The 15,436-nt window shown below is 40.9% G+C and overlaps 1 protein-coding gene across 4 annotated transcripts in view; it reads right to left on the bottom strand.

The window, feature by feature from the left end:
• SLC2A9 (solute carrier family 2 member 9) overlaps positions 1-15,436 on the bottom strand; it is an 80,769-nt gene that overhangs the window by 40,343 nt on the left and 24,990 nt on the right. For all 4 annotated transcript variants that reach the window (XM_064151446.1, XM_064151447.1, XM_064151448.1 and 1 more), the window contains 5 exons: positions 12,163-12,261; positions 8,314-8,474; positions 5,569-5,693; positions 4,679-4,824; positions 1,724-1,856 (listed from right to left, as the gene is read on the bottom strand). In XM_064151446.1, coding sequence (XP_064007516.1) covers positions 1,724-1,856; positions 4,679-4,824; positions 5,569-5,693; positions 8,314-8,474; positions 12,163-12,261 — 664 coding nt within the window. The remainder of the gene's footprint in view (positions 1-1,723; positions 1,857-4,678; positions 4,825-5,568; positions 5,694-8,313; positions 8,475-12,162; positions 12,262-15,436) is intronic.

Genomic DNA, 15,436 nt, shown 5'->3' with positions numbered 1-15,436 from the left:
AAGTGTGACATTATGCAACAGCATTGCAGATGTGGATTCTTTGATGGCCATATAGCTCTGGAAATATATCTACAATTTTCTCAGGTAGAAGTGAGTCCGTTTCAACTTGGAACACAAAAGTATTTCTCCCAGCTCAGCTATGGTGCTGCTGAAGTTCCTAACCAACAGCCCGTCCCAGGCTGCTTATCACTGTGTCTCAGCTGGGGGTTCTGACCACAGTTGGCAGGCAAGACCTTTCCTTCATGGTCCTGGGAAAGCTGTTCTCTGCCTCACCAAACCTCTGCTGACTCTTTAAAGCTAAAGAACTCTCCTCAAAGCCTTGTTGCTTTTGTGCCTTTTTCCCCCCTTTTTTTGTTTTTTAAACGCTGAATGTTGTCTCTAAATGCTTTGAGGCTCCAACGTTTACAGAATTCTTCTTTCAACACCAAAATCAGACAATATGGGAGTCTCTTCATCAGTGTGCTCCTCCTATTTCAGAGTGCTCATCTCCTTTAATAGGAGAAGAAACAGGATAGAATCATAGAATCACAGTCTGGTCTGAGTTGGAAGGAACCATCAAAGGTGATGTAGTCCAACTCCCTCTGTGCTAGGCAGGGGCATTTTCAATGAGATCAGAGCCCAGAGCCCTGTGAAGCCTCACCTTAAACATCTCCAGGGTTGGGGCCTCAACTACCTCCCTGGGCAACCTATTCCTGTGTTCCACTATCTTCATGGTGCAAAACTTGTTCTTATCATCCAATCTAAATCTACTCTTTTCTTCTTTGAAACCATTGCCCCTTATCCTATCCCTACAGGACATTTTCTCTCCAGGAATAGAGTGAGATACATTAATTCAATCCTAAAATATGATTAAACTTATGTTTCGAGGGGGTGACTCACACTTTTCAAGTAATTTTGCAAGCAACTACTTGGTTACTGAAAAATGTTAAGAATTATATTCAAATGAAGATTTGGGAGCAATTTTTAAGGGTCACTTATGATCTGCAAACATTTTGGTGTTATAAACAGACATCTTCCTTCTTCATACACTCCTATTTTTAATGTGTCCCTATAATAAGCAAAACCAAAATGTCAATGTTTTCTCAGTCATAACATGATGATATACTGGAACCTAAAACTGATTGCACTAATTTAGTAGGGCAGCTGTGATCAGACAAGTGAATTCTTCTATACACAGAAATTAATCAAGAACAAAACATTTTGGCCTGTATCTGTGAAACTGAAGCAAGCTATATGGAAGCATTGGAAATTTTCAGCTAAATAAGTGTACGAGGCTTTTATTAGATCTACAAAGGTTATTGAGTTACAGCAGCAGAGGATCAAGCACAGTGACTACTGAAAACAAAACAAAACAAGCAACAAAACTGGTGTTTCTGTTAGCCAAGCTGCAAATACTGTAGAAAAGGGAGAGTCATGAAGATTGAAACCACCCTGCAGTCCCAAATGAACCCTGCATATAGTGGCTGATGCACAACAGGATGATTTGGTTGGGTCTGTATCACCATGGATGATGCTACATAGGTTAGTTTGCTGAAAAAAATTACTTCATAAAAAATTCTGAGCAGCAGTTATATCTATACACATCCAAACAAACAAAAGATGTGAAGAAAAAATAGCTGCCATGGAATAAAATTCTGCTTCACTGTGATAGCAGAATTACTTTCCAGCCTCCACCCCTACATTAAACGAACGCTCTTTGCTACAAGGAAGTAACACATCATACCTTTTTCTGCTCTGCTTGTGTCATGCTTTTCAAGTAGGAGGTAACGAGGACTTTCAGGAAGAAAAGGCAGGATCACAACTTGTATCAATGAAGGCACAATGATTGCTCCAAATAAGTAAGGCCACCGAGATTCCTGCGAATGGATGCAAGCATAAGTCAGTAATGCTGCAACTACTTTCTGTTGACAGAAAATCCAACGAATCTCAAGGATTTTTTTCTTATTTAAAATATATTATTAATAAAAATAATATACATAGTGACATTAATATTCATAATTCATAACAGATTATTAATTTCCACAACAAGGGGGAGTAGGAAATGAACAAAGCATGATGTGAATTTATCAACAGCAAATGAGACAAGATCAGACTATACTAGAATACAGTACAGCAAACGTTACCATGTCAGACACTCTCAGCTATAATCCATTCCTGCAAGATGTTCTCCTTCTCAAACACAAAACTGCAATATTTGAACATTACATGGCTAATGGATCAGGTGTTGTTCTTAAAACTTCAGGAGTTGAAATCTCACAGCACAGCTTTAATGGACTGAAACTCATTTGGAAATACAAAGACTCATAGCTGGTTTTACATGCATTACTTAATGAGTTCTGTACAGAAAAGGGATGAATAAACGCCCTTGTGTCTGTCTGGGGGCACCAATAAAAAGCTGATCTATAATCTCTAGCAAATACACAGTCTCAGCTGGTCCACAAGAGATACAAGCAAAATATATAATTGCAAATAGGACATGTTGGGAATCTGAGTGATTCTGGAAAATGCTAAACTGATGGATGCTTTTGATCTACTCTGAAGGAAGTTACAAACACCCTTTCATATTCTGTATACAGCATGTAGCCATGAGGCATAAGCTGCTTCCATTTCCAGTGTACTTTATGCACTTGTCTCATTGCCACAAGAGTTCTTGGTTCTGTGCTGAAATAAATTCTCACTCATATCTTGAAAGAAAAATAGCTTTAACTCAAAAGAGTTCTTGTAAAAAATATGAGGATTTACACTTTTGTAGTGACACTAATTGGGAGGAAGCTGTAATGAAGGGGTAATGAATTAATGTGAGATGATATGTTTTCCAAAATTAATATTGTTAATTTTGACATTCAGAACTCTTGCCACCCCCGACCATTGATTTTAATAATAAACACTTCTTTGCACGGTCATGGAATAACTAGATCTAGAAATAACTTGTAAAAATATATAAACATTAAGTGACCTCAGTTGAACTGCAAGAGAAGGTTTTTGCTGTCAAATATCGCCTGGCCACTAGATGGACCCAAGGAGCTATTTCTGCTTATGGCAGAAGGCAGAGGTGAATTGCAAGAGCCTTTAAGCATTTACTCAAAAAATATTATTTGCTGACTTGCAGGGCTGGCTACAGCTTCAGACAGTACCCAAATGCTTTCAGGGAATTCTGTTACTTGTCAGCTGCTGAGGCTTCTGATTCTTCCCAGGCTTCACAGAGTGCTGGGAAAGAAGGCAGACAATCTCTGATCTTGAGCCCTTAGACTCAATGGCTCCACATTCTTTGTCCTCTTTCCCACGGCTGCTTCTCCCCAAAACAGAAGGAGGGAGAGCAGAAAAACATGCCTGGGCAAGGCAGGACATATATAAGCCTATCAGGCCTACCACAACAGAAGGGAAGAGGAGATGATAATTGAAAAGAGCAAGAGTGAAGAGCAAAGGAAAAGTATTTCCTATTAAAAATATCCCAAGCACATAAGAGGGCAATAGGAACTTTTATGACATCTCACCTTTAAAACTGTATGCATGCTTCAAAAAAAAAAAAATCAGACAAAAAACCCCCAACTTACTACATAAGGGGTGACATATATTCTAAACACTTGAATCTGCCTCTTCACATTTAAGACACTTGTAACAGACTAGCCTTCAAAGGAAGAGAAGAGACATCTCTAGAAGCCACAAAGTAAAGGTCAGAGAAAGCTTTTCTTAAAACGAATTGGTTTGGAGGGTTGGGGCAGGAAAGTCATATGTCCTTCAATAATGGATAAATGGAATCAAAGCCTTCAGAAGAGTTGAACAGGATAAGTAAGCCTGGGAATAAAGGAATAGCAGCACTGGTCAGACAAAAATAAAGATGTCAGGGAGGATGGTACCATATATTTACAAAGGAGTTGAATTTGGATGGACAAAGAAGGATGAGCTCTCTCCTCACGTTTCACCAGTTTACTACTTTTGTTGTCTGCCGGAAGAGATTCTTAGCTCAAGTTTGACTGTGAGAGGATTGCTGCAGACATTGCCTCCACACTGCCGTGAAGATTCATCTCCAGATGAAAAGTGTTTCCAAGTGCCAGCCTGAATAAACCTTGACTTCATTTATTCAGAGTAATGATGACATCCAGTGGCCACTAAGATAATCTCAGCCTACAACAGTAGGATAACCTCTTACATCAGAACAGATAATCCTTTTCCAGAAAGGTATATATTAACTCTGCTCTTCCATCTCCTAGTGTAAAAGTAGGAGTTACGAGGAACACTCTAATCAGTAGTCTTTCTACTCAGGTCCTCATATGACCTTTAAACCAAACGTTTTTCAGTCTTATCTCACATTGAAACTTTACAAATGAACAATGAAAAAAAAAACCTCTTAGCATTTCTATAGCACTCAGAGAAACTGGAAACCAGCAAAAATAGGTGCCCATCAAGAAAGGGGCAATGGAAAAGGGGAATCTGCATGTGCACCCACACAAGCAATCCAGGCTGTTAAAACCACTTCCACACCTACCAGACTCAGTCATACGTATGCAATTTTAAAAGACACAGAAGAAACCACTTTTCAAAGTGCTTCAGAACAGAAAACCAATGCTTCTGTTTTCCACTTTTGAAAGAAACATAGTTAAAATATTAAAATGTAACACTTTAAGTATGCTTGGGTTCTCTTGGGTTCTCTCACAGAAAACATTTGTTAAATACTTACTTGTCCAAATATTTCTGGTAGCCCCAAAACCTGACCAGTGAAAACACCAATACAGATGAAAATTGCTGTGACCTGACCCAATGAACCACGGATTTCCTTAGGAGATATTTCACTCAAATACATGGGAAGTGCACTCAGAGAGATGCCTATGAAGGAAGGAATAAATAAGTCAAATTGTCTTTTCATTATGCCAGGTAAAGGACAAATGTCTACTGAAAGGAGTCTGAGTGCTAATCTGCTCACAAGAGTGATATAAAACCACGCAAAGAACAGAACTGAATCTATCCACAGATATGAATTATCTTCTCTGTATGTCTAATTACTTTTGCACCATTTAATAACCATGGGATTGATTATCTGTTACAGCTCTACAGTGATGTGCGTAGGCTACTGTTTGATGAGTAGCGCCAAAGGTTACTCAGAAATGAGAATCACCAAGAGAACAGATTTTAAATTGGCTCATCCCAAAGCAAGAAAAATCAAGTTAGTACTGGTGCTGGTAAGGAAAAAAGCCCCAGCGTGTCAAGCTGACAGAGCTGACACTGTCAGATGAAATATTTTTACTGTAAAAGGTATTAGCAGATGTTCCTCTCAATACAGGCTTACAGTTGCAATGAACTAGCAGGATTTTCATGGCATGAAGACAGATACACTCTGATGGAGCGGGAGGAGTACAGGGAGAGACATAACCAAGGTGGACAGCAGCAGCTAGCATCCATTCCAGGATTTTCTCCAAACATCAGATACTCCAATCTTTAGTCTGTTCTGTGCAATCATTATGGCCAGTCCCTGAAATGCCTCTAATGTAAAGAAAGATCTGACTAGGGGAAAGGAGAAAGATTACGCAAGATGCAAGCATTTCAGATATGTACAGCATGATGATAGCTTACCTGCATCGACACCCATTATAACACGGCCCAGGATGAGCATTTCAAATGACCCCGCCAACAACGAGAGGGACATCAACAATGCAGCTGTCACTGCAAACACATTATTAAGCACCAAGGTACATTTCCTAAAAGAGAGAGATACTTTACATAGCCACCAGCCTCACAACAGTTAAATATCATAGTTTTCAAGCACACTAGGCTATTAAATATCCATGAATAAACTCCAAAAGTGGCTAACACACAAAAACATTTTGTAGACTTCCAAACTACAGTACTAGACTAAAAAGTATACAGTTCCAAATCTATACCACAGCTTTAATAATAAAACATATCACAGTTAACTGAAGAGCTTTACTTCAAAGGCACAGCAATTAGCCATCCTACACATCCTAAGAATCTAAGTGCCATGCCTGAAGCTTTCTATATGAATGTAAACAGGAGTACTGCTAGCTGAGCACAGAGCATTTGTCACAAGCTGCTACATCCTAAGCTAAGCAGCAAGCTTTGCAACTTAGTGCCAAAACTGGTTCCTTCGAAGATGACTATCTGTGCTGCTGCAGGAATGCAACACAATCCTGTACTCAGTCTGAAGCAGTCCTAAGTGAAGAGCTATTTGCTCAGCAGAAACGAGTGTCTGTAAGTATTGCAGCTGAGACAGAGAGTTTACCCATCAGCTACACAGCAACAGAGCTAAGCTTTAAGGATTTTTTTTTCTGCCTTATTTTTTCAGGCATTTTGAATATTAAAACTACTTGAGAATCTCTTCCTCAGAACTGCCCTTGGCTTTTTACAGAATCACATATGATTAATCTCCTGTGATTTCAAGGTTGTCATTTGCTCTTATGATACTGGACAACTCCAGAGATCAGAATTCTAGCAACTACACTCCCTCCACAGCTGCAATAACTTTAATTAGGGATTTGATTTAAGAATATTTTTGTCTAAAATTTACCACTAGGAAAATAATAGAATTAAAATCTAATCCAAAATGCATTGTTGTCTCAAAATTCAGACTCAGGAGCAAATATGATACAAAATATTATGCAAAATAGTATAGTAAGAAAACTAGCTGTTTAAATAAGAAGCTGTGTGGTTTTTTAAGTAGATGTTTAAATGAAAGGCAATAACAGATTCAGTACTGGATCAGCATTTCAGCTCCATCTGGTGACTTCAGAATAACAAAGTGGCAGATGAATTCCTTTAATTGCTTCATACTCCAAATGGTTCACTATGCTTGAGGAAAGTCCCTGTCCCTCTCCTGCAAATGTCCCTCCAGCAGTGTGCTAGAGCAATCCACTGAGCACATAGCCCTGGTGTCGAGGACATGCAACAGCAGCTGCTCTTCAGCAGAAGAGAATTTCAATTACCAAGTGTCAACACGGGACTTAGGCTTATGTGGATGAAAGCTCTCCTAAAGAAAAAAAATTGCTCTGCTTCTCTCTTGAAGTAGGGCCTAGGAACCCGGTAATTTGGAAATTATGTTATTAGCTTTACAGCAATATGATTCAAGAGTGCTCTTTTTAAAGTTATACATTATTTCTGACTAATGCTTCTGATCCACTTAGTTCATTATTCTGTGTCAGCATAAATGGAGCTCAGCTCCATCATGCACACAATCCTCCAACCTACACTTCAACAATTCAGAGGCAAAGTATTTTATTGTTCTGTCAACATTTCACAATGTGCTCCTCGATTACCACACCAATATATCAGTCTAGTTTCCCAAACCAGACAAGCACAGTGTGAACAGCAAACTCAAGAACTACACTTTGATAAACAGCCTTTATCCAGCACCCTTGAGAGGTAAAATCCTTTCCCATCTCTAATCACATACTCATACACCTTACCTGCAAGAGAGCTGTTTTCATGGTTTAACAGGGATAAACATAAACAGCAGCAGACTCTGCAAGCTCTGCCCCAGAAACATGATCTGCTTGCAGCAGTGGCGTGACTGAAATCAGCCACCACTCTAACAAAACTTCACACACAGCTGTTCTACACTTCACCCAAAATTCAAGCCATCTATGAACCCATCTTTAAATTCAGTTTTTAATACAGTAAAGAAGAATCAGTGGCAATTCTGGGAATTAATTAATCTGAGCAAGCATATTTTCACATACTTAATAAATGTGTAAAAGCTGAATTGATGATTTAGCAGAAGAAGCTGCAAACCTTAAAAAAATGGCAACTATGAAAAACCTGTAAGATTTTAAATCAAATGATGATATAAAGGGAGAGAATAAATTAACAAAGAATGGATAATATATTTACAGAGCAGAGAATACTGACTTGCCGTGAGCTTGAAACAGAGAAGCTGAAATATACTCTTTGAGTATATGAGATATTTATATAATATATACTTATATGAAATATATGTATATTTAATATACTCTCTGAGTATATGAAATACACTCTTTGAGGTGAAAAGTGAGATGTGGAAGAGCTGGGAGAATGTCAAAGGGTCCTAGGAGAGTACAATCAAAAGTGATGGAAGTAGACAAAACAACCTTCTTGACATCTCAACTCTTTGCCCATTCAGAGCAAATGGCTTTTGTGACTCAAATGATGCCCAGCAAGGCCAGAGAAAAAGGTGTTGATTTAAATCTTGGAAAATTGGAACTTTAAGAAATGAGCTTTTGTAATTTGAAGAAGTTTGAATTTTCACTGTGGTGAGAAGGTTTTTTTCCTAAATAAAGTCAAGTCTCCAAGAAAGACCATGTGAGAAGAGGCTTCCAATACACTTACCGTCCAAAGAACTTCACAATTGGGGTAACAATAATGGCACCCACGAGGCCACCAATAGCAAAAATAGAAACAGTTACAGACCAGAGGAGTGTCAATGTGCTTTCATCCACTGAGAAGCCATATCTTCTTTCCCAAGTTTCATTGTAAAACTTCTTGATATACTGAAAGAAAATACATAACAATACATGTAAATAAGTTGGTTTTTTTTAATCACACTTTAAGAACACCACTGAGAGAAACAATAAAAAGCACAGTAGCTAGCTTGCAGGAATCACCCTTTCTCTTCTACCTCCTCCTCAAAAAATGGGATGTCACTTCCCTATGCAGTTGCAATAGGGACTAACTGAACCAGTAAAAGCATACAAACATTTAACTACATTTAACTATGCTGGACACAGACAAGTAGAGATGAATGTAGAAGAGGCTTTGAGGAGTTGCGTATGAAACAAAGCAGATCTGATTACAGAAACCCACTGGATTTGAATCCATTTAATTCCGTGGAAAGGCTCCTTTGGCATTTTAAGTAGTCATCTGAACAATGCTAATGGCTTAAGCCTGCAGACAAGAAGTTTAGCCACTAACCAAGGACTACAAGGAATAGGAGCTGACTGATACCAGTATCTTGTATTCTGCTGCTTCAGTTCATGAAGACAAGAAGTAGCATTAGGGTAGGAAATATGAATGGAATATGAGGGATATATATGTATATATTTTTTTAATTTATAAATGTAAGGGATGTGTTTTAAATATAAGGGAAATATTTCCCTGCATCTTTAACTGTAAATAACTTACATCACGGGAAGAGCTGAACTGCTCTTAAGAAAAATGACCTTACCCATAGTTACACAGAAGACACACACAATGACAACTGAACTGGCTGACACAGCTGGCTGTACACTTTTCAATAGTCTCACTCTCCCAGATCAGCTCCAAAAGGAATGCAGAGCTGCAGCTGCCCGCAGGGAAGGGGCAAGCACTGCACTACAGTAAGTAGCAGACTTTGCTGCCTGCACAAAGCACATCATTGTTCTACAGACCTAGCCCATCACCAATCTATTAAATGAATTGTTGAAATTCAGAAAAAAAAATACAACTTCAGCTTCTGTTAAAGCATTTGTCCCCCTACTGCTGAATACTCCAATGCTCCTGTAAGTTGTTAATAAATTCTGGTAACTCTTTGAACAAGCCCAAGAAGAGTTCTAATTCTGAGTTTCTGGTGTGGCCAAGCACTGTGTATGGGAGGAAGTACATCTCTGATGGACCACTGCTGTTTCCCAGGGAAAAGCAGGGGACTGTGTGGGGCATGATCTCTCCTCTCAGCAGAGCTGGTGCAGTTTATTCCCCCTTGCAACAAAATGAAGTTGGACTGACTCTACCTTACAAGATGACCTGCGGTAAAGTTCATTGGTAAGAGCTGCAGGGGTATCCCCTGTGGTTTGGTGAGCTGGCACAACTTGCAGCACCAAAAAGAATTTTACAAGTAGCTCTTAAACACTTCAGTCTTAACTATCTTCCCCTCACTCAGCTCACCATTGTGCTTAGATTCAGGATCCTGGACATATTCCATGTTCTGGCCAGCAGTCATTATCAAGCATTTTTTCAATATCTCTTGAAGTATTATACAGTCCTTCTCTAAGGCTGAAGGGCTTTCGACATCAAAAGGAAGTAAACGGGGCAGAAGATAACCATCAAGCTACAGAGAGATGCTTGTACAATGCAGGCTGTAAATTGCATGATGTCATCAGAACAAACTGGTTGTCCTACAAAGTTTCATTTACAAACTCAGCTTACAACTTTTAGGAATTACTGCTCTCTCAATATAACCTCTTGCAAGGCTGCTGTTTATCTATAGCTACAGCCTGCTCCCCTTTGGTTTTCCTCAGTCACTTCACACTAGTACTCCCAAAGGGTGTTGTTGCAGCAGACTGATTTGGTGACATACAGGAGGAAAAGAGCTCAGGAAAAAGCTCCTTTTCCTGTGCTGCAAGGACAGCTTTGGTACAACTTGTTCCTTCCCATCATGGCTATGAGCAGAGCCCAGACTATTCCCTTGGACCTGGCCACTGCAACTCTGGGGAGAGAGACAGAAAAGTGGCCTATTCCATGCAAATGGATGGCACAGATTAGCCCTGCAACTAGAAAGAGGAGCAGAGGCCACACTAGTGTTTTTACTCTTAAACTGCACAGCTGTATGTTCCTTGTCAGCAGGACTACACCTTAGCTGTAGCTAATGTACAGCTTGACATGCATGCAAAAGACACGTTCCTAATCAAACACTGAAACATCACATGCTGAAAAGGGGCACTTCATACATATCTGTCAACAGTACGACCAAAGCCATCAGCATGGTGCCCAATTTCAGTTCAAAAGCAACAGTAAAGGTTTTAAGCAAAAAATGGACAATTCTGGAAACATTACTACCCACAACACTTGGAATTTAGCATTTGCAACAGCATGGTTGCACCTTCAACCATGCTCTAATCACCACTGTCATCTATCACACGGTTCAAGCCCAGTTGTCTGAGTCTTACCAAAAAGCACATCCTATAATTCTTCCTTCCTTTTATTCCTACAGAACGGGGCAGGAGAACTGATTACCAGGACAGCTCATTTTTAAAATGGCACTTAAAAGCTTAGAAATTGGATCATTCTCACTGCTCTCTTGACAGTACAGGAAGGATATCTAATGTCAGGACAATCAATAACACTGCTCACTGAATTTCAGCTTCCTTCTGATTTCTTCTAAGCAGTGTTTATCTTCTGATGGCTGCAAGGTGAACTGATGCCTAGATGTATCATGCCAAAATAAATATCCAATTTTTCCAACTCTGTAGTACTGTTATCAAAATTACCAGAAACTTACAAAACCTCCCAGAATTTATGAAGGAGGCAATTGAAACTTCTCAATGCTATCTTCATCCTAGTCCTTTATGTGGTCAGTTTAGCAAACAACATGCACACGTGAAATGTAAATTAAAACTTCTTCTTTCATTATTTGCATAAATATTGCATCTTTGATGTGACAGTCTGCTTCAGTGGAAACCTAGTCAACATGTTTTATCAAGGAAAGGAACTATCTTAAAATGGGATTTCCACAGTTAGCTCCCAACATTTACTAGCTACTTTTCCAAAACAGCATTGCTTGCAGCTCCTCTGAATTGCTTACTGCTGTGCTTGACTGCAATAAGAGGATTTCTAGATAGCCAGTGTGAAAACAAACTGCTCAGATTTCCATTTGTGACAACTGATATTTTAATGAAATCCTCCCAAATATTGTGCACTGATGTGACAGTACTCTATTCATCAAATCTGGTCCATGTGTTGCAGCCAAGAGACGGCCAATGCAGCAGTTCGAATTCAGAACCAAACAAGGCATCAGCACAAAGCACAGAAGAAGAGGTCTGTTATTTAAAAGGAAGCCAGAGGAATTATTTGCATCAGTACTGTGGGAATGAAATGTTGTGCCACCCTCTAGAATAGGATGATGTGAAGAGAAACTGCTGAACATGTACATACAGTTACAAAAAATACTCAGTAGCCAGAAACAAAGAGCTAAAACCACCTTATCACACAAAAGTGTGCAAGAAAGTTTAGTATTAGTCTGGACTTGGAGAGAAAGACAAACCACATGCATCCACTCGCCTCAACACCCTTGTTTGCTGACAAGTACTGTGTTTATGTGAAAACCTCAGAGACAGCAGACAGATGCTCTCAGGCAAAGAAAAGTTGCCGTGTGAGATACAACCTCTTGTACTACTTCAGGATCATGAAAGCAGGAGGTTGAGGAGCACACAACGGGTGGACAAGTCTGCCCTCTAGTGGTGTTAAATCCAAATGTCAGTCACTCACCACTGCGGGAGCATTCACCACCGAGAGATTGTACCCATAAAGGAAAGACGAGCCAAACGCACCGGTTAAAGAGGCCACAATAAGACTCCCAGACCAATTCTGCAAAACAAAGCAAAGATGCAGTCATTGTTAGTATACTTTAAATTAACGTACCTCAAGCTTTAAATGCCCCTTATGCCATCTTGCATAGCTTCTGCAGGCAGATGTCCTTGCTGCAGATGCCAAACCCCTAATTTTAACATTTTAGGACTGGCATTATCTGTAATCCAGCAAAACTCAGTGGCATAAAGTAATACTGAGGAAGGCAGAAAATACTCTGAAATTCAAATGTCACAAATCAAAGTAGTCCCCTCCCTTTCATTCAAAATCTAATGTGCAAGAATGGTTAGCAGAAATGGGCTAAAAAGAGGAGAATGGAGGGCAGTCAAGAACGGAGTGGTACATGCATGCTTCTGGGGAAAAAGAGACAGTGGTGTCTCCACTGCACAGCATGCGTGTGAGGCAGCAAATTACCGTTGGAGAATGCACTTTAGTTACAAAACCTGGTTTGCAGGAATAATTTTTTTTTTTTTTTTTTTTTTTTTTTTTTTTTTTTTTTTTGTCCCAGATTCACTAATCCTTATATTCCTGACAGTGGGGGAGCATGCCATCTCACAGGCTTTCACTTAAGTCACTTCTTCCCACAGACCTGTTGCATTGAATACCTGATACTCCTTGTTTCTCTGTCAGTAATATGTTGCCAACAGTCTTCTTTGCTGAAAAAATACTTCTCCAGCATTTGCTAATGTGAAGGCTGATGGGACACTTGCAGCAAAATCTGTGAGGTTGGAAGAAGCTCAGATGTTCACTTATGTCTTGGTAAATGTTAGCTGAAATGCTGTCACTTCATATTTACTGCTGCTTGGATTGCAGCAAGGTGATGTGTTTCAGACTATTCGTGAGGAAGGGAGGACATAACCAGGTGCCAGGGCAGGGACTGCAGCTTACAACCCAGTACACGTAGGGTCCGTCACACTCTGTACCTGCCACTCCTGAGGGCTGAAAACTCACCCTGTGGGACAGCTGAGTGGTTTTAAATTCTTCCATACAACGTGGGAACTTTATAAGAGATTACATGGTTCATTAACCAGCCTGTTTTCAGGGAGGTCAGGAGGAAGTGTACATGGGGAAGGAAAGACTTGTGCAAGAAATAGATCCCACTGAGTTTTTACATAAGGCAAATAGAATTTATTATTATTAGCCAGCTTCTTAAAATGAACCTGCCAGATACACACAGAGTTCTGCACCACTGCTTTGGTAGTAAAAAGTAGAAATTTTGACCTAAGACTTCATTCAGCTTTTAGTGGTAACACCTTGTATTAGGTGCTGAGTATTTCTCTACTATGCAGAAGCATTTCTACACTTAGTAGAAATTAATACTACTCTGAGCTAATGATGTGAAAGAGAATATTCCTGGAGGTTTGCCAAACTGCTCCCAAAGGGTTCACAAATGATAAACTCGAATTTGGAAGTGCTATGTGGTAATCCTGACGCGGTATTGGTAAAGGGCTCTGCTCTAACATTAGAACCATCAGGAGAATCCTGCAAACAACAATTTGGATCATACAGCCCAGTGTTTAATAAAACTTCAGTGGATGCTTTAAACTTTCCACACGACCAGTTAGATGCACACAAAGCTAAATGGAAGTGAATGCAGGACAAATCACAGTGCTGTCGAATTAGAAGCCCCCACATTTACTTCATTTTCAAGCATTGCAGACAGCTGGGTTTAGAGCCTACCTCAGTATCAGGAGATTTTCAAGCATACAGCCTGCTGCAGAAAACCTCAGGTTTAGTGGATTCAGAGTTTTACAGTTCTTGGAATATGAACTTCGATTTCACCATGACCTGTCTCCTCATACACCATTTTAAATATTTGCTCAAGCTTCAGCAACACCAGATAAAAGATGAAAGCACAATGAAGCAAGAAGGTGGAAAAAAATAAATCAAACTGTTGCTCAGAAAAGTATCAACCCCGTTGCAATGTCAACACAAGGAAAAACGAAACAAAGCTAAATGTGTTTTAACAGTGACTGGGAAACAAGACAGTGAACACGCCTTCCTCATAGGTGTTTCTTGACTTCACTAGCCATGCGTTGCTGTCACCAGCACAAGCGCAGGCAGGTGTGACTGTCACCACAGCAATAAGCGTTCAGTCCAGAAAGTTGCGTGTCAGTTCACAGCAAAGACCTCCAGATACTTGAGAACTGCTTACTTGTGAGAGTCCACGAGTTGGGTCATATCACAGAGAAAAGCAACATGCTCTGAAACATGTTTTTTCCAACTCCTGCCTGGTTCAGTGAGCATAGTAGCTGACACAAAAGCTACTCCGAGTCTTAAACTGTCTTCTTTTTATTTGTTTTAATGCATGATAGTTTGCATTTCAGTTTTCAAAACACAGTTTAGAGCATTACACTTTGGCTCACTCTAACCCCTTTGTCAGATTTAAATACTACACAGCATTAAGTCACAAACATTGCACGCACACACAAGGCAGTTTTAACACTCTTAAACAGGTGTTGCTTTTCCATTGACATTGGGCATCTGGATTTTGGGCCACCTTACCCGATACCTTAACGAGATTCAGAGCTAGGAAGGCACCACGTACCCGGGGAGCATCAAACAGGGAGCCAGTCGCTGCGGCCAGGTGCGATCCCCCTGCCTGCTCTGCCCACGGGGCTTCGGGAGGAGCCCGGAAACTCAGGTCCCGTCGCCCCAGGTCTGCACTTGGACTCTCCAGCACGGGTGGTGCGGAGAAGCACCAAACTGTCCGGCCTTCTCCTCCCACCGCCGGTCGCTACATCCGAGGGGCGGCAGCTCTCCCAGTGTGGGCACACAGCGGCCCCGGCGCTGCCCTCCGCCGGTCCTCTGGGTCCCAGCTCGGTGGCCACGGTATTTTTAGCTCTGCCCCCGCGCCTGCCCGCCGCCAGCCTCTCCTGCACCAGCACCAACAACTTTCCGAGAGGTGACAAGCTCTGCTCCGCTATCCGGGAGTAAGTCCCGCTCTCACAGCCTCGCTGATCTCCCTGCGCACCCCGCTGGAAGCAGACTGAAATGGTTCCCTTCTCCGGGCCGACGGTGCCCTAGACACCGGCAGCGCAGGCTGACATCCCTTCCTCCGGGCTCGCTCCAGCCCCGCCGACCACCCGCAATCGCGGCGACCACCCTGAAAAAGTCACCCTGCGGCAGACGTCGCGCTACATCGCGCTACTTACGCTCCCCTCTGAACGGCGGT

This window comes from Pogoniulus pusillus, chromosome 11 (assembly GCF_015220805.1).
Source record: "Pogoniulus pusillus isolate bPogPus1 chromosome 11, bPogPus1.pri, whole genome shotgun sequence".
NCBI classification, from domain to species: Eukaryota; Metazoa; Chordata; class Aves; order Piciformes; family Lybiidae; genus Pogoniulus; species Pogoniulus pusillus.
The sequence above is the reverse complement of the archived record's forward strand: the minus strand, read 5'-3'. Positions and strand labels throughout refer to the sequence as shown.